Below are 26,826 nucleotides of genomic sequence, written 5' to 3'. Positions count from 1 at the left end.
CATTTCTTCTACAACAGGAGCGGAAATATTGACAGCTGTTGCCATGGTTTGTTGTTACGTTGAGGGCGCCCCCTACCGTACAGTTGTCGGACGAAAACGGAAGTGTAGACTTTGTTCCGACAACACTGTAAGCGCCAATACTGATCCACATAGGTAACACCAAGCCAAATATACTCCCAACTACGGCTCCCTGGTAATACGAGCATGTTGAAGTGTTATCTCTATTATTTTCATTATGTTATCTAGCATAAGAGGAAAATATCAGTATTAAAACTTATTAGTTTATCAGGAAACGCAAGATACAGTAAAATGTACCACCAGGAGCAACATATTTGGTCATTTTAAGTCTCCCAATATACAGGCAATACTTCAGAAGTAAAGTCACATACAATGAAATAAGAAAAGACAGGGATCCGGATTGGACAAGGACCTGTTTCGGCAAGCTTTATAATTTTCATCATATCATGAATCATTTTTTCTATTATCTATGATAAAGATGAGCGTGCAATGATTCTAAATTAAAATCTTATTTTCTTCAATACTATAACAGCACAAAAAAGAAATGAAAGATTTGGGGCCCCGCTTATTACAAAAATGATAACGTAGAAAACATCTTATAAATATTTTACTTACAATCCAGTTTGCCCAAGGAAAGAATGCACCAAGAACAAATATACCCAATAGAGGGCCTGATGCGGCTCCGGTAAAACTCAGAGAAGCCTAAAACAAGAAAATAAGATTTTCGTCAAATGCGGAGTTTTAAAAACAAAACAATGTTACCGATTTAATTGTTTAACAAATTTTTTTTGGGTCAACTTAAGTATTGATAATATGGGGGATATATAGCGTGTTTTTTATGAACTCCATCATTTTGAAGGACATAATGTATTTCTGTTAACACTTTTATCAAGTTGTGCATTATATCAGTTAACTAGAAGCGAAGGTCTTGTGTTGTAAATAAGAACTCATTTCATTTTGTAGCCAATAAAAAAAAGCGTTCATTACAAAGCGAAATTTCGATGTTTTGACTTGCATCATTGAGCCCACGATGGAGATCGTTTTTCGGTGTTATCCAACATCTTAACCTGTTACGTCTAAAATAATCCTGACTGTTTAAACCAAGCAAAAGCAAAACAGCGCATGAGAAAAGAGACAAAATGTAATGTAAACTCATCCATTAAATAAGAACTTCCTATATTTAATCTACGTGCGTTTATACCCTACCCTGGTAAGTACTGTTCCTCCAAGGTTCAATAGCCAAAAATGACATTCCAATTCCAACAGCGCTCCATAAAACACAACTGTAAAAGATTCAATTAACGTCACATAATTAATCACCATATTAAATAACAGGTGAATAAGCGACACTATGATACAAAATAGTTTAAAATATAAATGGTAGCAAACAGAAAATGTAATATAAAAATCATCGGAAAAAATATTTCAAATATTTGACCTGACAGTAACAGTTACCTCCCTTTCGAGAAAATATGAATAAACGTTTTTCGTCCCGTGAATACTACTTTGTAGTGTCATTGAATGTAACAGGGAGGTTCTGACGTTATGTTACTATGTGTTGGTAAATATTGACGACTGTAGTATAAGAGTACTGTACCTCAGAATCTCTAGTGACCTATTTGCCTGTCTGTTTAGTTGGACACATTATAATGACAGAGAGCTGTTAAGAATATCCTCCCAGGTACACAGCGGAAAGGCGTTTCCAGGGCATGACGAACATGGTAACTGTAACAGAATAAAAGTTAGCGAGGTTTTGTTTCTGGTAACATAAACCAATTTTCGATGATGGCTAATAAAACAAAATCGCGAACAAATAACAGCCGGCAAAAAAATGGTTTTCAAATACAGGTAAAGTAGAATTAAGAAGAACACATGAAAGGTCGTAAGATCGAGCAAAAATTTGCTTCGCCACAGACAATGTAAAACAACTAAAGAATATAAAAGCGCGAACACAACAGAGTACCGCAAAATACGTTGGTTTAGCCTGTGAAGAGTCGAGCGCGTCTCAAAATGGTAATGCTCTACAACAATGGATAAAGTGTATATTCCCAAGGATAGGTTTTGTGTCGGAACAGAGTGTGCGCCATTTCAAGCTGGCTAGTTAAAAACGATCGTAGAAAAGCCTAATTAACCACAATAATTTATGTATTATATTGATTAGTTTGATTGGTGATCGTATTAAATATAAAACATAGGCGCGTGGTGTAAATTTATATACCTTAGCGCTCCACTGAACAAAACAGCAACAAATAGTCCCGTAGACCAGGGTAACCGAGTTTTTCCATCACAAAGAATGGAATGATCTAAAATAAAACAAAGAAAAGACATTTTTCTCAAAATTCATTAAAAGTAAACAAGCTTACTGGAAAATCAACAATTAAAATCGTCCAAGTTATGGCATACTGACACAAGACAAAATTGGGAAGTTTGAGCTTTTTTAAACACAAAGTTAAGTTTGAGTTTGATGTTTCAAGAAATGCATCAATGACTTAAAGAGAAAAGTGTCAGTATAACTACAAGGTGTACTACTTACAGCGTTTGTACTTCGTTTACGCCTATCCGTTATGAATTAGGCACCTGCAGTGCTATTTTGCCAATTTACACAGCCGATCAAAGCAGGTTTCATGAAAACCGACCCCAACTGATCCTTAGCATACTGTAATACCATAGTATGTAACTGATACTAACGAGCAATTATACCTGAATTAGAATTGGAGACGTCCTCATTTGACAGAGGGGTCGCATCCATTTCTCTGCGTAATTAGGCGAAAAGACTACAATTACCGGCCAAACATGTGATCGTGACGGAGAACAAACACCCCTATGGAATGTTTCAACTTCACGGCCCTGAAAACATGAATACCCCCATGTTATAACGAAGATTAAATTCCCTACGACATGCACTAGGCAAGTCCAAAGTAAAATAAATTCTATATGACCTAAATATGTGTTCTACCAATAGGAGATTTTTCAGAAAAGATGGCGATGACGTCACACAAAAGGTACATCCGAGCGCTGCAAAGGTACAACTCCGTATATGTACACATAAACATAGTGGGAACACAGCCGCTTGCGATGTTTGTTTACATTTTATTGTAATAAATAGTACGACAATCTGAGAACTATTGCGTTATTTTAATTTTAAAAAGTGTAAATAAAAATATTTAACAATAATATTTAGATATAAACATCTGGTAATTCATATATTTTACTCTGTTTATACTCCATTTTCGACCGCCACGAGATAAAAACACGGTCGCCATTAGACCTACATCATGTACGTATAAACATTGACAGATATTATACAAAATTGACAGAAATTAACACATTAAAATTCCCAGTTTCCCCAAAATATTATACTGACATCTTTAATAAGGCGGATACTGTTACCTAAATCTGACTTGGTAAAACACCTTACGATGTGTGATTATGACCAAATTAAATTTGCCTTCGTAATTACCCCAAGCGCACGACCGCCATTACGTACAGTACTCGCCGAGATCCCGAATTTCGTCATTTTCCAGAGCCACAAAAAATGTATTCTGGATACCTTTTCCGTCGATAATATTGGGAAATTTAGTTTATGATATTCAATATTGAGTCATTTATAGTTACTTTTATCATAATTTTAAACAAAACTTCGAGTATTTTAAGATTCTCGAAGCCGTGCGCAATGTGTCCTGGTCGTATTCATAGTAGATATACTACGATCTAGCAATATTCTTAAATCTAAATGTTGTCTATCTAACATGTATTCAAATTATTAAAAAGTAATATCATTTCAATTTGGGACTTCACATAGCGGCACATGGAATAAAAGTGACTGAAAAAAATAAAAATAAGCTCTACAGCATGAGATAGAAACGATTTCTCGAGATATTGTCAACCATTACTGGCACTTGTACGGTACACATATCATCTTCATTTAATGTGTACTAGCGCTATTGGTTTAAATCGTTCCTTTAAAAACAAATATACATGGTTAGAAACAAACGAAATATATATCTTTTACGAGTACTTATTGAGATATATGGTTGTAATTACGTATTATTATTATTAACTTTTCTCCTCAACTATGTGCTAGTGCCCCGGTAGTGATCTACCAAGCGGAAGCCATGCACGTATACGAGCACGGCGCGTGTACTGTGCCTGAGGTGGTGTTCTACATTTCGCTCGTTTGCATTTATATTAAATTGTGTTTGTGAACAGATTTTTCATGTATAACAGAAATATGATACATTGAAATCAATTATTTATTTATAACTTATTTCACAACAAAAGGATTTCCTACGTGTGAACAAAGAACGGGTACGTGTGACGGCCCGGCACCGCTTCGCAAGCTGGCTTCAACACTAAATCTACACAAATATATAATTTAGCAATAAACAAATTGTTAATATAAAAATATAAATGTCTGTTTCCTCTGAAACAATAAGAAACCATTTTAAAATCAGAATTTGCAAGTATGAAAGTGTATACTTTTGTCAACGTATCGATTGTGTAGCAGGGATGTACGTATCTGTGATTGTTTTTATTAGTCGCCATACTGTGTTTAGTACCTTTGAGGACCCGGATGTGAACTTTCTGTGACCGTCACGCCTACAACCATCTTTTCTGAAATCTCCTATGCATTAAAGAATATATTTATGACTGCACATGTTACCTGTAATTAGATATTTGCTATTTTATATAAAAAGTTCATGATAACCAAAAGGTGAGTGTTTGTATTTTGTTTTCTTACATCTTAATAAACAAATAGAATATTATGAATATAAATTTTTAACGTGTGAGAAATTAAAATTCCATGGAGGAATACCCTGAGACGATAAAAATAGTCATCTACCCACATATTGACCTTGTGACCGGGATATATATAAAGTAGTCTCTTTATGTAGTAAAACCGTGCACTCTATAACCGCTATTTATTCCTATTAATACCATTCCAACAATACGCTTTGGCTATCTTCAGATTTGGCAGGGCGCACGTACCTCTGGACGGCAGCCTGAATGACACAATAGGTAGCCGTCCATTCCTACCATACCGCCGATCACAAGTGACCAAAAGGAAAGTCCTCTGGTAGGGTTCAGGTAGAAACTGAAAGTAGAACAGGATTGTGGGTTGAGCTTAAAACTATTTAAAACGTATCTTTTATGTTTTAGTTCCTAAAACAATCCTCTATTTTGTACGTGTGGTATTACATTCCGAGTGGATTCAGAATGAATGAAGGATCCCCATCGTGCATAGCCATTTATGTACTCATCTTAGTCGATATAAATTCCTACGAATGTAAGGGAGTTTTTGAGAGCCGAAGCTGAAGTATCAGTAAACTTAAATATGTGTTTGAATATAACATAATTTTACAAGAGCGTATATATACGAGTTACGTCGTGCTTGATCTCGCGTGATGATATATATCAATATAAATGATTTAACGCAAGGAGTTTGTTTCCCTTGGTCTCACATTTGCTGTTGAATGAAACATATGATCACACAATGAGTTACTTTCGTGGATGTCAAATGTTTCCAAGATTAACTTACTCGAAGAATTTGATCCTATCCCAGTCTTCGTTAACCTGCCATACTTTATCCAGGCCTCCAACAGATATCGACCCCTAGAAGTAAACAAATATCTAAATTAACAATAATGTTCCGACAAATGTAGTAAATTTACAAACCCATAAAATAAGTGCACGAATTAATTGTGGATTTACCTTTACGATAAGAAACAAAGTGAATGCTATGCCTTATGGATACATTCTTTTTTGGGAGCAAAAAGTGCTTAAAAATGTGTTTTCCTAAATTATACGTTTCTTTTTGTGTTCCTGCATTCGTAACAAAATTTACACAGTATCTGCATTTACTGTGGAATAGTTCTGAGAATATTTTTAAATAACTTATACTTCAAGTTACTTTCAACGTTTGTAATTATTCAACGTTCTTTATTGAACATCATGCATGTAAAACAAAATGTTTGTTAAAAATGCCGTTCACTTTTGGATAAAACAGTTACGCGTAACAAAGTTTTGACGGATTTTGACATTGACTTAACTTCGAATAAAGCGTGTCGACAAAATCACTATACCTGTATAAACTATTGCTAATATCCCTGCTACCATGACCAACGACTGGAATACATCTGTCCAAACTACAGCTTTCATTCCGCCCTGTAACGAAATACGTAAAGAAGAGGTAAAACACAGCTAATATTTCACTGATAATCGTTTAATGCATATTCGGAGGTTTTGCGTTACATCATACTAAACTGCTCTCTTTCTGTTATCTCGCCCATTTAGGTGGTTTTTTTTGTCAGCATGTGATTAAACCGGTGATTCAAAACCTCTATGGTGGATAATGACGTAAAGACGTGATTATTCATGACCATATGTAGCATGCAGATATTGTACTCATATATATAAATACACATTGTTTAAAGAACTAAAACTATACGAGTGAGTCATTTGGAAGAAAAATAGTATGAATGTGTGATTTAAAATAAATTTCAATAAAAACGACGAAATAGAATGAATGATGATTGATGTTTGATTGGATTATTATCAATTTAAATGTTGCAAAAAATGTTAAAAATAAAAATAAAGAAAAAAGATAACGAAATATAAGGTAACTAAATGAAACAATACAAAACAACATTGAACTTTACCAAAAAAGTGTAGAAAGTTGAAACTAATCCAACCGTGATGACCGTGGCCCAAGTAGGAAAGCCAGTTACTGAAACAAAACACACGCCGAGCGTTAATTCACCTGGAATCCTATAGTGAATGATTCAAACATAATCAAAGTTGTGATGAATCATTAATATTTGTAGGTAAATAGGATAATGAAATTAGAGCTACTGTGCTATTGTTTTTAATTAAATGTCCATTAAAAATCAAAATCTATTTTAAGACATGTGTAAAAAATAAAAATAAAAAAAACCCTCCATGAATGCTGTTTTGCCTTTAAGTAATTACTCAGATAAGATTTCGTCTTCATCAACAGATAAACCTTTGTTTATATATTACATATATTAGTTTGCACTATTTACCTGCTTCTAGAGCTGTTGAAGGAGCATACGAAGCTATACCCATATAGATTACCTGGAACAATAGATAAATAAAATAAGAAACTTGTCAAAGATAATTTGTTGTTAAAATTTACAAATAGGTTAGTAAAACCATTCTTTCGCCCATTCATTTATTCATTCAATTCATTTTTCTTTCGTTCATTCGTTCATTCTTTGACCATTTATTCATTCACATTAACATATTCATCGACTTGTGTCTTCAGGCAGTTTTTTGGTTCTCATCTATCATTCATTCATTCATTCGTTCGTTCGATATGTTTATAGACATGCATTTTTTTTCTTTATATCGAGCAATAACTTCTTTCATTATATTCATCATTTTACTACAATTCATTCATTTTTCATTCATCATTCATTCATTCATTCATTCATTCATGCATTCATTCAATCAAACAATTAATCATCCATTCGTTTATTTAATATCGAGTTCGTGTGTACTAGTTGTGATAGATGTCATGCGAACGAAATTTAAAGTCACCAGATTATATGTAAGTGTTGCCAGGAAAATAAGATAAGAGCTCTCCGCACAGATTACTCGGCATATTTATGATCAATATAATTCATTCAGACATAAACTATACCACCCATAATGACCTACTTGATCTATCTGCCATCATAAATATATACGATAAAAATGAGTTTGTGTGATTTGTAGCTACCAAACTCTCACAGTATCTACCCAGTTATTGTTGACACAGTTCGACGTGAGGTCCTCGCCTCACATAGAATATATGATTTTGATTACTGTTAGGGTCGACCGTGATTCACTTACAATACAGAGTTTCATAGATTAACCATTGTTTTCTCTTAGCAGAAAAATATGATAAACTATTAGCTTGATTTGTAAACCAAGCTTCAAACGCATTTGTATGTGTATGCATATCAGAGTTTACTAATAAAGTATTGTATTGTTTAAACTAGCCTGGATATGTGTTATTGACATAGTCTGAACAGACATAAAATTAGTTCTTTATTTCATTATCATTATGCACTCAACAACAATCTGCACATTATGTGAAAACCATATCTTTGTGTTAACCTTACATACTCCCTTTTAATGTGATTTGTTTTAATTGTTTTCGTATTGATTAAGTAAATTGATAATTATTAGCTACAGTAAAGTGAGAAAGAGAATGAAAGAGTATAAATGAGGAGAATACAATCTAATGCCAAAATGAAAATAAAAGTATGAAAAAATAATACGACAGATTATACAACTCTTTGTTTTATCTAATTTACTTAATTTTAGTTATTTTTATATATATTCAAAAACGTTATTTTTTAACGAGTATTATTTATATATGATATGACTATGCTATGTATAAATTGTATTTTGATACATGACGAGCCAATTCTGTGTACAGAAGAGAGAGAGAGAGAGAGAGAGAGAGAGAGAGAGAGAGAGAGAGAGAGAGAGAGAGAGAGAGAGAGAAAGAGGGAGAGAGAGAGAGAGAGGGGGGAGAGAGAGAGAGAGAGAGAGAGAGAGAGAGAGAGAGAGAGAGAGAGAGAGAGTAAATTGATAAATTCTTGTCAGCTTACTGCAGGCTAGCGTTTTTTACATTAATTGTTATGTAAATATTGCGTCAGTGTATACATGTTTATGCATTTCTGTTATCAATTTGTCTTTGAACAGTGAAAGTAATGTTTAACATTTAAAAACGTCTTGGTACAGTACCTGGTTAACATGCATTAGGAAATCACAGCACGTCTGTATTTTGTGTTTGTAGTTACATGCACAAGCTATCGCTTTAAATCCTCGGGGTCAATATTACGTGGTCTCCTATACTCGGCATAATCTTTAAAGAGGTAAACATTTTGCGTTTCACCTATTCCTACATGGCTTTGAATTAATTTTGCATACAGGAAAGTGGGAATATTGGTTCGCCCGTTGTCAGTATACTGTGACCGGGTGGAGTGTGTTGTTTGGTGTCGTCGACAGCATGCTTCAGTGATATAGCACTATAAAAAGGGCAACAGATCCACTATACAAGAAGACACAACACGAACATACCGCAGTCTCCCAAACACTCACCACGAACTACATACCCGCTACATATTGCATACATTGGAAGCCGTCCTTACGTGACCCTGGCTGTTGATAGGATGTTAATTAATCAAAGAAACAAACAAAGAAACATTTCGCTTTTAAATTTTCAGATTTCAGTAAAAAGGCGAAATATGCGAAATCAAACCACACACACACTCTCATAAAAATGTTTTATTATGTCTGCAATGCAAGACAAAAGAAAAAGAGAGTGAAAATAAAATTTAAAAACAAACCTGTTGAAGTATCATCATGATTGTTCCCGTCAGCTTGGCGGCTTTGGAATCGAATCGTCTTTCCAAATACTGTTTAAAAAATAATATTTTTGAGCAACTAAAATAACTTTATTAACTAATAATCATTTATAAATACAATGAACTTGTCTAAATAATATGAACTCCGGCTCGTCATGGTTGTAATCGTTGATTTTTCTCTCGTTCAAAGTTCAATTAAAATACAAAGCTACACCTGCAAATGTTACCATTGTCATGTCAGGGGGAAATAAACGCTAATTACGAGAAGTAACTTTAATTTAGAAAATTCACCCAACATATAACAGGAACTGTTTACGTGGAAATGCATTATTAAACGTTAACAGGTTTATTGATCTGGACAATAAGTAATACCGTGGAATGTATACACATGCAAATCGCGAAATTCAACACTCGATAATATATTCACGAATAGAATTCGCGAATTTCAACACTCGCTAATATATTCACGAGTTGAATTCGCGAATTTCAACACTCGCTGATATATGCATGAACTGAATTCGCGAATTTCAACACTCGCTAATATATTCACGAATTGAGTTGGCGAATTTCAACACTCGCAAACATATATATTCACGAATTTCAACACTCGCTAATATATTCACGTTTGCAGTATATTGATGTTATATATTGACGCTCCAGTAAGACACTAGGACATAGAGTATCAGAGCGTAATCGGAGATCAGGCTCCAGGATCATGAAAGAATCTTAGACTTAAGTTTAGACTTAGCCAATAATTACTGACGTAACTGTTTGAATGTTATCTTTGATCGGCTAAGTCTAAAGTTACGAGAATTTAGGACTTTTTCCTGATCCTGAGGCCTGGTTTTAATAAGATTGAATATATCAATATTAGAAACTAATACTGGGAACATTTGGTGTCTCGCAAAGTATTTCTACATCTTCATTGTCATTGAAAAATTGAGACGTATAGATTATATGCAGTAAAACAAGAATAATAATATACATATGTATCTTTCGCGGCGATACAATTTCGTAATTTATATTCTGATACAGCTTTACAAATTCTCATCAGTATGAATGCTGTAGAGATGAATTCGCCGAAATAAACTGAAGTGGATTTATCTGGTTCGCAAAATGTGCGAAAGTAAACTGCATACTAAATAAATTTTGCTTACATTACATCAAATGTGACAGGTTTTACTAGGGTAAACAAACGGCGAGTGTACGGTAAATCATAACATTGTGTACATCGCAGAGGGCAAACCTACACCGGTTACGTGAGATTTCAAGTGTCGAGATAACTGATGCGAATAAATTATAAACCGACCTATTTTTAACATGGTAGGATCACACATCGAGCACTTATAAACAGAATTCATCCGTCGTCCGCCGAAAATATTTTCGATTGATTATAAGCACCAGTACTGAGCATATATTTGCTTAACGTATTATGTATTCGTAATTGCTGTTGTTAATGTTTTTAACATGTTTGCTGTGTAACCAGTTCGATTATGTATGTGCATGCGTGGCTCTACTTAGTATTTTCATCAAAGATTAGATATCTTTGTTCAGATATGACGGAATATTTTCCATTACCTTCGATATCACATACACGGTCTGATAGTGTATGTAATATCGAAGGTGATGATGAAAATATTCCGTCATATCTGAACAAATATATCTAACCTTTCTTTTCTTATAATCTATATACATATTATTTTTTCTATATTATTACACCGGACAATGTGAAGATTATTTTTTTCTGCATATATAAATATATATATTAAAACAACATAGCAACGAATTAATGCAAAGTACTTATGTACCATGTCATAAGTGGAACCCATGTACATGTATATTATAATATAATGTATATGGTAATATACAAAATGTATAATACAGATTTATGATGATGAAGTAGTCCCTTGTCTGATTTCGTTAGATCATGATCGGATGTCGACACGGTTTTTGAATATGTTATGACCTTTGACCTCAGAAAAGGCGTCGATTGTCTACATAGACACATCCATCACTTGATAACCTATTTATGTCATTCATTTTACAGATTGACGACATTGAGGCTCAGTAAAGGTCTAATTACACATATCAACCTAAATCACTGTCACTTCAAAACTGTGAAATACGTCATCACCTTCTGCGTACACACTAAGTTGCGACTCGGCGTAGAAGTCAGAATTATTCGAGCTTGGTCGATATCAATTGAATATGAAAATGCATTTGATTCAGACTGCGATATATTTTTTTAATAAAACATCAAAACATTATTGATATAACAGCCCCAGTAATATTTTAATGGTGTATCAACAGTGTCTGGAAGCTAAGCAAGTAAGGTATATATTTTTTAATTTAACATATTAACAGTCACAAACAGCGAGTGAGTAAAATATATCGAGTGATTACATGTACAAGAGATATAGTGTGGTATATATGCTTCACAAAACAAAAATAACAATCAGTATAGACAACACTTTTTCTGTATCATTTTATTATTATAAATCTAAATATCGAAGATTCCAACGCATATTTGTAGCAATATAGTCCTGCGACTCCAAATATTTAATTTGACATCATAACATACAATCAAAAAAGGGCAATATACTCGAATTTTATTGTATTCTTCTGTTTTTTTTTAAAATGAATTTTCCTATTATCCAAAATAAAAAATTTTAATGAGTATTGTTTTCCTCCATTTTACAAGGCGGAAACTAAAACCAACGTTTCCCCGTTGGCGTGCCTCGTGGACAAATCAGTATTTTATGGTGTTTGAGTAAACTTTCTGATCGATGATCAGGATTTATAGACATTTATTCATGACTCCATTGTAAACTGAAGCTGTGATTGGAAACTACGCAGATATTATGTATACCACTATGTCAATTTATCTGTGGTGCAAAAGAGTTAATTTGAAAATGATGCAAAAAAATCTTTGTATATTGATGTATATATTCGATTCATTACTTTCATGTTTTTGAAGTATACGAACCTTTAATCTGAGTTGATATATACAATAAAATAATGTAGTTTTTTTATAATTATGAGTTTTACATGAAAGTATATACATGTACCACTGCTTTCATTAGAATGCTATCTATGACTGGCGATCTATTTAGTAAAACTATTTTCCTGTCCCTTCAATTAACGCAGGAACAAACGAAGATTGCTAGTTATCATTGTAGGCTTTTGTCAAATACCATATGGTGAAAACCAAATAGAACGAAATATTCTTATGTCTTGTTTAGCAAGAGGCCATTTGGAATTTGAAGACACATGTATGGCTTATGTTGAGAAAACGACAACTAATTAGGGAGGACCAAACTTGAGACATAATTAGATTGTAGAATAAGTAATGCATATTTCAACGTATATATCCCCTTTGATTAAATCGTCATATGACGTCATCCGTATGACATCACGAGATATAAAAATAGGTCTTACCTCGAATGAGCTGGTGAGTTTGAGCGGGTATATCAGAGGTACAAATATGTACGCTGCCAACACGATTGCAGCCATAATACCGAAAGTATAGATAAAATACTGTACGCCCTTCGTAAACATTTCCGCGGGCGTCCCTAGAATCAAAATGGCGGACATATAAGAAACGAGAATTGATATGGAAACAGGGATCATTTGCATGTCACGTCCTCCGAGTAGAAACTCCTTCGTGGAATTTTCCTGACGACCTTTAAATGCATAGAAAAAATACCAATTCCAGCGGAGATAACCAACATGGAAGCAAATGCAGTCCAATCCCATGCATCAAACTCTGTTTTAGACACCATTTTGGCTCTATGAATCACGAAGAATCAATTATCTTTGCTTGCAATCTCCTGCAGATTCTCTCTTTATCGCTATTATATGTCTTTGAAATGACGCTTCTCAAACAAGACTAAAACATCAAAAGCAATGAATGTTCGGTACTGTTAGCATTAGGAGAACACTGTTTGCCAGGATCCAACATAACCTGTTGACTGTGCTATATATATATTCCGATCTGTCTTTTTTCATCCAGTCACATTAATGTTCGTATTTTTTTTCTATACCTTCCGCCCCTTCATCAACTGTCTTTCGACCGTCACGACCCCTAGAGTCACAAATGTGGACAGGGGTCACACATATGTATTTTGTAGACTTAAGTAATGTATTTATAAACGGTACATTGTAGTCATGCTTCGGATTCATAACACATTATACAGTAAGGTATGTAAAGATGAGCACGGCTTGTGAACACTATTTGATAATTATGTAAATGATATTAAGATTTCATACGCTGATCAACTATGATGTAGTAGGACTAGGCGATGTAATCGTGAACAAAGACAAGACAAAGAGGAGTTTATGTTGTATTATGTTACAGTGTGTGTACAACCAATCGTGTTCCTGAATTAAGTAGTTACAGATACACCAAAGACCACTTATTTCGTTTAATTTCGTTTGACATTATATCATCGGCGAAGGCCATTTCAGGACAACGTACATTGTACATAATTATGTAGGTTTAAAGCAAATATCCTTGATGTCCCAGGAGTTACTATCAGGGGTTCGATCCCCGGCACGGACGTGAAAAGGTTAGGGAACACCTGCCCGATCACGTGGGTCTTCTCCGGGCACTCCGGTTTCCTCCCACACTAAGATCCCTCGCGCGCTTACATCCGGGCCATCGAGAGTGATTCACATAAGTTGTATAACTTGTTTCGTAATCGATGTAAAATAAATAAAGTTTATATTTATTTATTTTATACTATCACTGTCGTTATAGCCACCTCTAGAATATTTCGTAGCGCAACGGAAGGTTCTGGTTCCGACTGTAGATGAAACTGGTAGTACGGTCAACAAAAGAATTGGTTAACGCTAAAATATATGGCTTAGAAATTGGGTGTAACTGTCTGTTAGTCTTCAAAGGAAGTCTATGTAGCCTATGATTGGTCAGTTATTGTCCTCTGAAATATCTTCAGGCTTACTATAGTATTATCAAGGGGTGGATATGCCGGCAGTAACAGTAACCCCTGGGGTATCGAGGAGGTAGAGGGAAAAGGTCAGAAATGGAAAATGGATATCAAACCCCATCATTATCCTTTATCTACAATGTTATCTGGAAATATTAATTCTAAACACTGTTTGCACATATGTACTGAGTCTGATGACAGTGACATGGTACACATCGTTAACAAAACGTCACACATTAACCCTGTATTTGTTATGTAACATTCCTTAAACCATACATTTCAATCCAAAGAAAATGTTAAGAAATAATAGTTTTTCGTGTAAAACAGTGCGTTGTGTTACAATAGAAAAGGTCATTTTTCGAACATTACAGAAACGATCTCGGTCGATATCCTACGCCACTGAAACTTCAGTAATGCCGGCTATATTCATGGAAATTAATTATTTTTTGCGACTTTGCGGGACATTCAGGTGGTTGCAAGAAATAATCAACGAATTAAGACATGAATAAATCATATGTGCGTTTTATTGTTTCTAAGTAAATCATGTAACCTAGAGCACATATTTTTTTATTTTTTTTTATTTTGCAAATTTTACTGAACATCTTTCCATTATGCATAATGAGAATATATTCAGTACAATTTGCAGTACGAATAGAAAAAAAACTGATTGCATATTCACTCAGCAATTTTACTTTGGCAGAATAATTAAAAAAATATCAAAAACCACCAACACAATACGTTTATAAGGCATTATACATATATCATTATGTCGTGTAACACAATCTAAACATCGTGGGCTACAGTTTGGCAGCTTTGAAATACGATTTTCTGATTGAGCTTTCTTGTCTTCACATTGTAAACCACTCCATATTGTTTTTTCTAAAACAACCCATTCGTTGCTGTGTGGTATATATTAACCTATCATATACTGTTACACAAGACATAATATATGTACACTTGGATATTCTCTCGAAACCAGAATCGTTGTATTCATTCATAACATGCTTACGTCCTTGGGAACAAGAATTTGTTTGTTTAGATATCTATTCTTTGTCATTGATTAACGATGTGTCATATATTATGGGAATGGACGAAATATTACTTAATCAGAGTGCTTCGTTATCGGATAATATTGGTTTATACAATCATACTCCCATAATTCTTTAAAGCAAAGAGTCGGACAAACAAAGGCTTAAGTCGATAAAAATGGTGTTCATATATCCAGTATAATTTTTTATGAAATCGAAAAATAAAATCTCCCATCAAAATCGCTCTGTATGCCCGACAATTCGCTTTAAAGCAATACTGTAAACCAACTTTCTTTCGCGTGCGATTTATTTTAAAGAATTTCGCGATCAAGGCAAATTCGTGAAAGTAAATCTTTTTGAATTAATATCTCAGATAATTTGAACACCATTGAATTCAATGATATCTCAATTAAATCTGAGAAATGTTATCTCCCCGAACAGGTTTTGAAGTGTAACTCGCGAAAGAAGCCGCGGAAGAAAGTGAATTAGCTTACAGTAAATTTATTTCATTTCGCATGCATGAGAGTATAGATATGTAGATGCCAATTAGACAAAGCGCATTCACACTTTAAAGTATATTTGTAATTGTCCATTTGTCATATAATATTTTAGAATTGCCAATTGACATATGACATGCCTTTATATATAGTTGATAACGATTCGAAAGATATATATATAATATATCAATAATGATTAGCAATGACATAATCGTAATCATAAGATGGAACAACGATACACTTCAGTGATCGCCGATAAACAATATTGTGACGTAACAATGCTAATGACGTAGGAATAAAGGACTGGTAGCCTTATACAAAATACTGTCTCGTAACGTTGTAAAGTAGGGTTGTAAAACTATTGATATTTGTGCAGTCTTTTTAAAATAAAATAAGATTTTCCCATTGGTAACATTGTTGACACATGTCATACTAAGTGACGGTGAGTAATTCTGGTGTTAATTGTTATATGACTTTTCTATAAATTTCAATGGCCTAAAACCGCGTTAGCGTTGCTAGGTAAATCTTGCGTTGCTCCTATCACCGAATGTTATCGACTTACCACCAAAGAGAAATACCCATGTGTGAATGGTTTTTTTTCATCAATAAGACACAGTGAAGAAGGGGTGATTAAATCAGCAATTTGAAATGAAATAAAAAAAAACTTAGTTAAAACTGATGACTGCCTATTTGTTCTTATTAACAGAACGATTTGTACTAGCCTTAAGAGAAAGTTTTTTTGTTTCTTTTAGTGTTTAGACGTTTAGATTTTCGTTCAGAACATACTAAAGTGGTTATCGTTGTTTGTATCTTGAAGTTTTGGTCCAACCGTTTCCGTCAAAATATGTACAACGATGACTATTCAGGTTGATCAACAACAAAAAAATTCGAGACAAATCATCCTAAGTATTACTCTATTGCAGATCACAATATTTACCCGTATACAAAAAAGTCACATATCTTTAATATTTCTATTTTTTATAATTTAATTCATAATATATAATATTTCATATTTCTAACATAATCGTAAATAATAAAGCAACCAAACCGAAATGAACTGTAAATAGTACATTTATGTTGTGGTTTATACAGTTATTTGCGAAACGTTTCAGATTAATTTTGAATGTTGTTTTAACGAAATAAGCCTCGCGCAAAAAAGTGGCTTACAATGTCATATTATTTTTTGCACTTACCTCAAATGAACTTGTGAGTTCTAGAGGATAAAGTAGTGGTACAAACAGCTGTGCGGCGAGAATTATAGCTAGAATCATCCCGAACACATAGATAAAATATTCCGTCCCTTCCATATACATCTCGGCGGGTGTGCCCAAAATCAAAATGGCGGACATGAACGAGACGAGGATTGACACAGCTATAGGAAGAAGCAGCATGTTTCGTCCGCCCATAAGATAGTCTTTAGTTGACGCGCCCCGACGTCCTTTGATGGCGTAAAACACTCCTATTCCAGTAGATATAGCCAACATGGCGGCGAACGCCACCCAGTCCCAAACATCAAACTCATCCTTAGACGCCATTTTTTTTTGTTTCACTTAGATTTGTTTTTTTTTTATAATTTTGATAAAAAAATCAAAAATACTGGATACAAATTTTTCAGTAAGTACCAAATATATGATTGCAAATATCGCAAGATATGCCTCTCAAGATGGTAATTTTGTGCAGCGTATGACTTTTCTTTACTTTTTTGAACTCCTGACTAAGCTGCAGTGAATCAGTTGGTCTATATTATCCCAGATGGGTGACGGTCGGGTGTATCGCCCTCTGGTACAGACCGGTAGAGTTTATATTCTTATCAACGTAAACAAAGGCGATCTTCTCAAGCACTGTTAGCCAAAACCGACATCAGTTGATATTTCAAAAATGTTTCAAAAGTTTGCAAAATCGACAAATTAGCCCGTGGTTTTAGGGTTTCAGTTGTAATATGTTAACGTTCATCCATTTTAACATTTCGTGTAAATCCCAATGCTCAAATGACAGATTTTCTCTGTGGATATTTAGAAGATGACGAAGCTTTCTTCCACATTACAGAAGTTTTCTGATGCTATGGTGTCGTCTCTACTCCACGGGTAGCATTAGTGGTTTATGGTACTATAAACTGACAGACGTTATGTTAACTATGTAAATCCCTATTGATTTAAGAGGTTTAGAGTGTATTAATGTATGGATTTACGTAGACACTGACCTGAATTTTCTAGGATGCTCGCAGATTTAATTAGAATGTAGTTTAAAACATATCAGTGAAACTGAATTTAAAGATACTTTATGTACACTGTTTACGAATGGTGTTTTTTCTCTTTAAAAAACAGAAGCAGACGAATTTGTATTTTTTTCAGCTACGAAATAAGTTGCTTACTTCATACTATTACAACAATTAAAAAGTTTGTGCTGCTTATTTTACTTCAAGATAAAATAATAAAATGTTATTAATTGCGTCACGAACAAGCTTTATGGCACTATGTCCTATATGAAATGAGAAACTAATTGCGCAGATGGTAAATGCAGAACGAATAATTTCATGCGTGTTTTTTGTGTTAATTAGTTATATATACACACACAATTAAACACAAATTATAACCCAAATGATAAATACTATTTATGCTCTATCGGTGATGGAGCATCTTTAAGTAATGGTTAACGCAAATTTTGATTACTCAACTTTACGTGCCCAAAACTAACAGCTAAGACGATTTAAAGACAAGTTTGAGTTTCAAAATGTTACTAACTCTAGATAAGATATTTCAGAGTTACATCCAACTGTTTCACTCTGTACTGTTTAAGTGAAACGAAGAGGTGTAACTTCGATATATCAGAATGTCACATAACAGCGTGCGATCACGGAGAATATTAGTTGAATTAAAGGAAGTATTCAGTTACACCATGTTTGCATTCATACCACATTTAGTGTATATATGTTGTTTAAGGTAGTTTTATATTTTTATTTTGTTGAGGCTATGAGGATATAATGATAATGGAGCACGTGTAAATTATGTACGCCGGGGTTACATAAAAGGTTACATAAAATTTACACGGGATCCATTATCATTATACCTTCATAACCTCAACAAAATAAAAATATATTCCTTATATTCATAGTTTTTCACGTAAATAAATGTTATCTATTCTCGCTAGAGTTGCGTATTTTTGATAAAATATCCCTATTTTTTCTCTCCCGTCATCGTCAACGAATTCGATTGAACAGCTGAATGGAATCGAGTCATTCATATGTTCCCATCGCACGTGTTGTGCTATCATTATGCGCTGATAATGATAATACTAGTAAGCATGGTTATTGAGTCCATGTCAGTGCAAACTGTAAATATTGAAAGACATCATTTTAATTAGGTTGGTAGAATATCAAATAAACGTAGGTCATCAATGACAGTATATTTACTTTCAGGCATTCGCCACAACTTCATTGACATATGTAAAACTACTAGGCATATATTCATGTATTATGACACCAAGATGGAAATACAACATGGACTTTCGATCACCAATAGGTAAACACTACCGAAGGAGTCTAAATATGAAATAAATATCATGTATGTAGCATTTGCAAAATGTGTGTGTTGCGCTACATTTTGACTATGGTGCATTGTATATGCATGTGCATCAGCTTTAATTATCCGTTTTCTCGCTATTTGTTTCCGGAATATCACGACAACACTTTCATTTCTTTGGACACCTTAAAAAGCTATGAAAAATAATAGAAATCACATCGCTTCGTGTGTGTAATAATTTGTAAATGCAGATGTATTTTCTAAAAAGCATTCCCTATTTGTTCTGAGATACATTTAAACATATTTGGATATTTTGATTTCTCCCTTATTTACCGTCTGTAAATCAACTTCTTTCGGGAGCGATTAATTTTTTTGCGTATTTCAGGAACGATTATTCCGTATTTGCATATTATAGATTTATCTGCACTTGTGGGTAGGTTGTGACTTCATATGTTCGCGCGTAACGCCATATTTTTTTTAAGAAAACGACGTGAATTGCGATTACAAAATACTGACGTAACAATCGATACCTACCCGCAGGGGAGCTGACTCGCATAAACCGCAATAACATTGCAAAAATGCATCAAGCATCGGAATATTAAAACTATATTTGTTTACGTCTAGATCGCGAAACGAAATCTCCGTGTAAATGTTGTTACGTAGGTATACAATTTTGCTTGATAATGTTTCGGTCGTTTTGTCCCTTTACTTCAATTATAACATTAGTTTAAAACTTCGTTTGCATTCCCATGCATTCCATTTACAGATTCGTGCCAGTTGTATCGATACGAATCTTTTGTATCTCAAATGGTACGCGCCATCCCATGCTGAAGAATTGAACGGTACAAGTAGTTCGATTTTAGCAGCGTACCGATCCAAGATAGCGCACTAGAGAATTTTCATTGGTTATCGACTGTTTCCTTTGTTCAAAATAATATTGAGTATTCATATCCGATGAAATTACATGGATTATTTATTTCGATGTATTCTAAAACTATTATGGTATTATTTTTATTCCCATTTTATTGTTAACAGAGACAATACTTGACTTATATATTCGAAGTGTATCTTTCATATAAGTGCCGCCATCATGGAACTATTCAAATGCCTTCCATCAGGCGGTGTCGTATCAATTTAGTACTTGTACAACTGGTACGATCGAATCCGCAAATGGAACGCATGGATCATTAAACTCCTTATCCTAAACTTACGTAAGTATATATAGGCCGCTATCCCTAGTGGGATAACAAATAATTCCTTATATATATTTTCCCGTTTCTGTGAAGTCAACCATTTTGCATTTGTATAAAACAAACAATTAAAAAAGCTCTTCCCTTTTGTTAGGTATGCATTTAAACTCAATGTGGGTTTGTTTTGCATTGTGTTACTTTTTAAGAGGAAATAACATTATATATACTCGAAACATTTTGCACATAATGCAATTAAGTAATGATGCAATATCTTACCACCAAGGGCAGATAACTTTACTAAACGCCCTACTAACCTCATAGGCGCTGGTCAATTGAAGGGGGTACATGAGTGGAACAAACAGAGTAATAACAAAAAATCCTCCCACAACGTACGCGAACACAATCATCAGGAACATGGTCCCCTGTGTGAACATCTCCGCCGGATATCCCAGAAGGGAGATGGCGGATAAAAACGACACCAGCATTGAAATGGCAATCGGCATCAGTTTCAGTTCTCGATTTCCAATCAGGAAATCGGATGTTGTTTTCTGTCTGTTGTTTGTCACAGAGAAATATATCCCGATAATGACCGATATTGACAACATACCACCGAAAATAACCCAGTCTAGCACTCCAAAAGCTTTTAACGTAGGCATTGTGTCGATTCTTGTATCTGTATATATATATAGATTATCAATATTTCTCTATTCCATTCAACTATAATACTAATAACAGAAGTGTATAGCCTAGTAGGGGCAGACCAGGCCAAAGGTTGTTAGAGATCATGCAGGGGTTTGATCGTGATTTTCTGTTACTTGGCAACCAAGTAATGACCCCGGATAGTGTTGATATTAGGACATATGAACCCTGTATAACTAATGCTATTATCAGTTTGTCAGGTCATTCGAGTATTGTGAACAAGCTAAGGTACTTTTTAATTCGGTTGTTTTAAGGTATAGATAAAATAAATATATACAAAGAAAAAGTTAATTATTTCTTGAAAGGCGTGAAACGCGATGCTCGTTAACATGTATTAATTTACAATAGGTCGCCAATATTAGTTACAATTGTTGCCGAAGGAAGTCGGGAAATTCATGACCCGTTCTCGTGAACGTTTCGGAAGGACGCCATTATGTAGTCACATTGTGTTCTCGGCAACGGTGTTACATTGTCGGCTAGCTCCGATTTGTTTAAAAATGGTGACCCATTTATGCCATCATGAATTTTTTTCGCCTGAATCTTGTTAACCCCAATCTTCCAAACCAAATAGTTTTCAACTCCCTCTTTATCATTTGTTTGGTACCAATGGGCTTCTGTACTTCGAAAAATATCCGTTAAAAAAGAAAAGTTTGAAAAAGAAAATGAAACCCTCCCAAAAAAAAAAAAACAAAACAAAACAAAACATAACGACATTTATTCACCACTAAAATCAGATACACCTGTACACTTTTATTATGTTACATAAAAGCTATGCGAGGCTACACCCATGATATTTTCTGCAGTACATGTATAGTTACCAGGCGTTGTTGCAGTGAGGTTTCGCGCGGTACTGTTGTTGATTCTGACGTCATTTTTTGACCACGTGATAATAGGTTCAGGAGTTCCTCTGACGGGACAGTTTATAATAACAGACTGCCCTCTGATAAGCCTGTATTGCGTAATGTTCGTACTCATCGCCGGAGCCTCTGAAATAACGAAAACAAATGTTGTCAAGTAAGTTAATGTTTTTTTTTTTTTTTGTTTTTTTTTTTTTTTTTTTTTTTTTTTTTTTTTTGGGGGGGGGGGGCTTGGAATCCCCCGCTCCACTACAAGCGTAACTTTAGAGATACTTGAGATAATCTAAGAACTCGGGCGACCGCTTTCTTACTTGTATGTAAATTAAATATTGACATAAGCGCCACTGGTGTAGTGGTATCATGCAAGATTCCCATTCTTGCGACCCGGGTTCGATTCCCGGGTGGCGCAGTTGTATTTTTGCTTATCATTAATTACATTATACATGAATTATGTGACAAATGCACAAGGAATTTTTTTCATGGGAAGAGGGGTAACTAAATGGTTTGAAGATAAAATGTGTCTTGATAACGCGGCATATGTGGTATGGCCTGCAAATTTAAATCAGACATAATCTTATGAAATAAGAAATATTATTATGTTTATAATTTAAAACATAGTCACACATATAACATTTCGCTAAAGTTACTCCATGTCTAGAAACAGTGACAAATGACGTACTGATGCAGGAACAATCTGACTGGATGGCAGGTCCGGGAATACCTGGGTCCCCTTTGGGTCCTGGCTCTCCTTTTGGCCCTAGGAAAGACAATGGGAAAAACATGTTCAGGGCCAAGTTCCACGAACTTTCCATAACAAGTTTAATCCCAAAAGAAGAGCATAAGGACCGAAATCTTAGTTTGACTGATGCAATTTTTCCCCTGTGGAGAAATTTAAGTAAGGTTAATTTCTTAAGTAGAGGCATAATCGTGAAACTTGAACATGCTGAGACTAAGGAAGGGATTTCTAAAAAAATGAATGACATTTAGTTGTGTTATTTCAGGATTTTCTTGACTACATTTTATATAATGGAAATAGATTACTCTCCGATTTTTTGTGTTATATCTCCATAATATATATGAAAATATATTCAAGCTAATCCGTATAATTAATTTTTTTACCATTTATTTCAGTTTAATTGATGGATTTTTTTCTCCTAGAAATTATTACGCAGTCGTATTGACCAATAGACATCCTCGACTCCCCAGGGATTCAGAGAAGAGATTCCTTTGAGGATTACGGAGAACAACGCTTAATTACAAAGCCAAATAATGTTCTGTCATTCTGTTTATTACGTTCATCAAATGACCATCCCACTTGCCTATCGATATTCTATGCAGCCTGTCATCTCGAAGATGACTAAACAGATGCATTGTTAAAAACAGTGACGTCATTTTTAAGTTACGATTGATAAGAATACATCAACCATCGACAGAACTTGTACAGACGACAATCATGTGGATTCAATTATCTCAAAGAAATCGGCATGTTTAATAAACAAAATATAAATGTTTTTCCATCTTATCATCGTATCATCTCAACATTTTATCGTTTCATCAACATTGTGCACGAGTTTTCTCTGTTTTATCACATACAATCTTTTTATCAAATCAAAATTAACAATCTGGGTTTTTTTTCGTTCATACTTTTCTATGTCTTATTTTAATCATTTAGATACAACCATTATTTTTTTTCTATCGGTCTCTTTAAAGGCCCACTACCTTTCCGAAACGGCTTTTAATTTTTAAAATGGGAAAGTAAAACGAGATCGATATTTTTGTATAGTCTCTAAAGTTATTAACTTACCGTTAATACTACACATGTCATCACATTCTGAACAATTTGATTAAAATAAATAAAATGTTAATTTTCATAACGCGGGTCGTCTTATGTTCCCGCCGTCGTCCTAAATACCGCGCGGTAGTTGACTATCACTGCGCCAGACGGCAAAACAGCGAAATAACTCTCCACTGTTATCAAACATTACGGAGGAAATCTTGCATATGTTTGGTGTTGTAACCTCATCTTAGGCCATTGATTGGTTATAAATGTTTTTAAGAAACCTTTATGTTTTCCTCCGGAAAGGTAGTGGGCCTTTAAAACTAATACATGACTTGTGGTTTAGCCCTAGATGACCTTAGATATGTCAATGGGCCGTATTTTGTGAGGGAAGGGAAATAACTCTATGAAACTCATATCCCGTTATAAAAGATTAAATAAAAGTACATTTTTTACAGTTTACTCAGGTATATATATATGTAGGATTGATTATGTGTTCATATTAGTCTCGGACGAATGGACATACTTACCTTGCATACACAGTTTGCTGTCATTAGTGCAGTGAGCTTGTAATATATGTGCCTATAATTAAATGAGAATCAAGATGGCATTTGAGATATGCAGAATTTGATATTATTATTAGTTTCATTCTGTTTTGTTAACCATACCAATTCTCAGGTGGATTAATTGTTAAAAGTACACAATTAAACCCCAGCTCAATTGAAAATAAAATAAAAGCGATAAAAAAACAAAATTTTATTCGTGTAAATAATTTCGTCAAAAACATAAACTATAAATAATGTTTGGTCAATCAGAAACGTGCGAGTGTTACAAAAATGAAATGAAAATGCTGAATAAGTAGTCAGGACGAACCTGTAAGCAATAAAGACACATTCAATCGTAAATATATACATGCACTTTATGACATTTTCGATACTCCATGGGTTTCTATCAGTTCAGCTGCAAAAATTTTTTATGATGCAACACCATAAAAATATGACAAAAGAAAACGAAAGACGTAAACGCAGTCAGTTAAGCTAGCGTTCAATTTTATGAGCAAAATGTTAGTTGTGTACTTATTGTATGCCTTAATATTAGAAATATTTCCGTCCGAATTCTTTATTTTTGCTGTACTACAGATAATCTCGTAGTCAACCAACATTCTTCAGAAAATCGAGACAGAAGAATGTTTCTTTAATGTCGATCTTATAAAAAGACCGCAATATGAAAAAAAAATGTAAACGTACCTGCGCATGTAGCAAGTCGGCTAAAAAGTCATGGGACGTCAGTTGTCTCCCTTTCCGTAATAATGATTTGTCGGCTCTGACATCCGATATCTGAAAAGTGATGTACATATATATTGAAACAACCAATATAATGCAATATTGTATACACACGACTTAATGTGAAAGCATAAAACATGATTATAAAGGCAAAAGTGAATCATTTTAAAGATCCTAAAAATACTAACTATTAAACTCGAGGATAAAATTACCATGTTAAATTGAGGGTTAACTTTTTAAAGTTGATTACTTCACCTGGTCCATTGACACACTAAAAGTGAGTAGCCTATTTAAGGTTTTTTTAAATTATACATGTATATGTCTTTGTAGATTTTATAGTCTGCAAATACCCGTGACCCTGGTAACAAATCATGCCCCGACGTATTTTAAACAGACAATTTAAAGATCGTTTTGAAGGAATATAATCATAAACTAACACGACCCATACACATATATAATCACTGTCTTTCCTCCAAATCTGGTTTGCCTCCTACATAACTCTGGCTATTAGTAGGTCAGGACACAAAGGCATCACAAATATTATCGTGTCATTTTTACAACCAACATAACTAAACATGAAATAAAAAAAAGAAATATTGGTAAATATTACAATACCAGTGTACAATGCAAGAAATACTAACCTGGTCAAGAGGTTTAGACTTGTCCTGAATAATAAAAAAATTATCAGAAACTTTCGTCTGTAACTCGCCATACTGTTTATGTAAAGTCTGCAACTCTAAAAGAACATAAATCGTCAGTAGTACATTGACTATAATACATGCGACAAGTAAACAGTATATAACTCTAGTAAAATCGCAGGTAAGCTTCTCTTTCGCCATTGACCTAGTTACCACGAGTTGACATGATAAGCGGAACCTATCTAAAGGTTAATGTATATATAAGACTAATCTACAAATATTCACTGACATCTTATATAAAACCGGTTTCTTTGTTGGTTCTTCCTGTTTGTCTGTTTATTTATTTTATGTTTATGTCCTTTCTTTCTTTCTTTTTCACATGCATATCTTTCTTTCCATTTTCTTTCTTTCTTCCTTCATTCATCTTTCTTCTTTTTTTTCTCATTCATCTTTCTTTCTTTTATCTCTCTGTCTTTCCTTGTTTCTGTCTTTCATTTAGCCGTTCTTTTTTCTTTCTTTTTTTCTTTCTTTCTTTCTTTCTTTCTTTCTTTCTTTCTTTCTTTTCTTTCTTTCTTCTTTTTTTCCTTTTCTTTCTTTCTTTCTTTCTTTCTTTTTTTTCTTTCTTTCTTTCTTTCTTTCTTTCTTTCTTTCTTTCTTTCGAAGTTTAGTGTAAACTTGATCTTTGACAAGTGCTGGGATCAATGATCAATTCTCGCGCATTCATAATATTCCAAAACCTGCAAAAGCTATATGTACAATCAACGCCATAAAGTTTATTGCACGAAAACGCTAAAATATATAATGTACATGTATATATAGCTATCGCTAAAATTAGAACGTTTACCACCCCCCCTCTCCCGCCAATCCGCGACCTACCACACCTACGTTTTCATGGTATTGTGGTTTTAATTTGCGTATTGGTTTCTGTTTTCATGATGAGCTGCAAATCATATCACGGTTAATGTTTGTTATTTTTTTAATTGCAATTTATTTCC

General features: G+C 34.0%; 1 protein-coding gene, 1 non-coding gene and 1 pseudogene across 2 annotated transcripts; 1 reads left to right on the top strand and 2 right to left on the bottom strand.

Moving 5' to 3' along the window:
- Positions 1-58: 58 nt before the first annotated feature.
- Positions 59-17,949, bottom strand: LOC138312270 (sodium-coupled monocarboxylate transporter 1-like; annotated as a pseudogene).
- A 4,026-nt stretch (positions 17,950-21,975) lies between these two features.
- On the bottom strand, positions 21,976-26,032 carry LOC138312273 (uncharacterized). The gene is made up of 5 exons (XM_069253238.1): positions 25,835-26,032; positions 25,158-25,247; positions 24,441-24,492; positions 22,813-22,890; positions 21,976-22,262 (listed from the first exon to the last, which is right to left on the bottom strand). Exons 1-5 carry the CDS (start codon positions 26,030-26,032, stop codon positions 22,030-22,032), a joined length of 651 nt encoding a protein of 216 aa, XP_069109339.1. The 3' UTR covers positions 21,976-22,029.
- Positions 22,472-22,542, top strand: Trnag-ccc (transfer RNA glycine (anticodon CCC)). The gene has a single exon. It is a non-coding gene; the product is annotated as a tRNA-Gly (tRNA).
- Positions 26,033-26,826: the final 794 nt, after the last annotated feature.

The sequence above is a fragment of the Argopecten irradians genome, unplaced genomic scaffold (genome assembly GCF_041381155.1).
Source record: "Argopecten irradians isolate NY unplaced genomic scaffold, Ai_NY scaffold_0269, whole genome shotgun sequence".
NCBI lineage: Eukaryota > Metazoa > Mollusca > Bivalvia > Pectinida > Pectinidae > Argopecten > Argopecten irradians.
This window is presented reverse-complemented; position numbering and strand designations above follow the sequence as displayed.

Coding starts and splice junctions, on each gene's coding strand:
- LOC138312273 (XM_069253238.1), bottom strand. CDS start 26,032: ATGGCGAAAGAGAAGCTTACCTGCGATTTTACTAGAGTTATATACTGT. Junction 25,248..25,834: donor AGTCTAAACCTCTTGACCAG/GTTAGTATTTCT, acceptor ATCACTTTTCAG/ATATCGGATGTCAGAGCCGA. Junction 22,891..24,440: donor CAGCAAACTGTGTATGCAAG/GTAAGTATGTCC, acceptor TGTCTTTCCTAG/GGCCAAAAGGAGAGCCAGGA.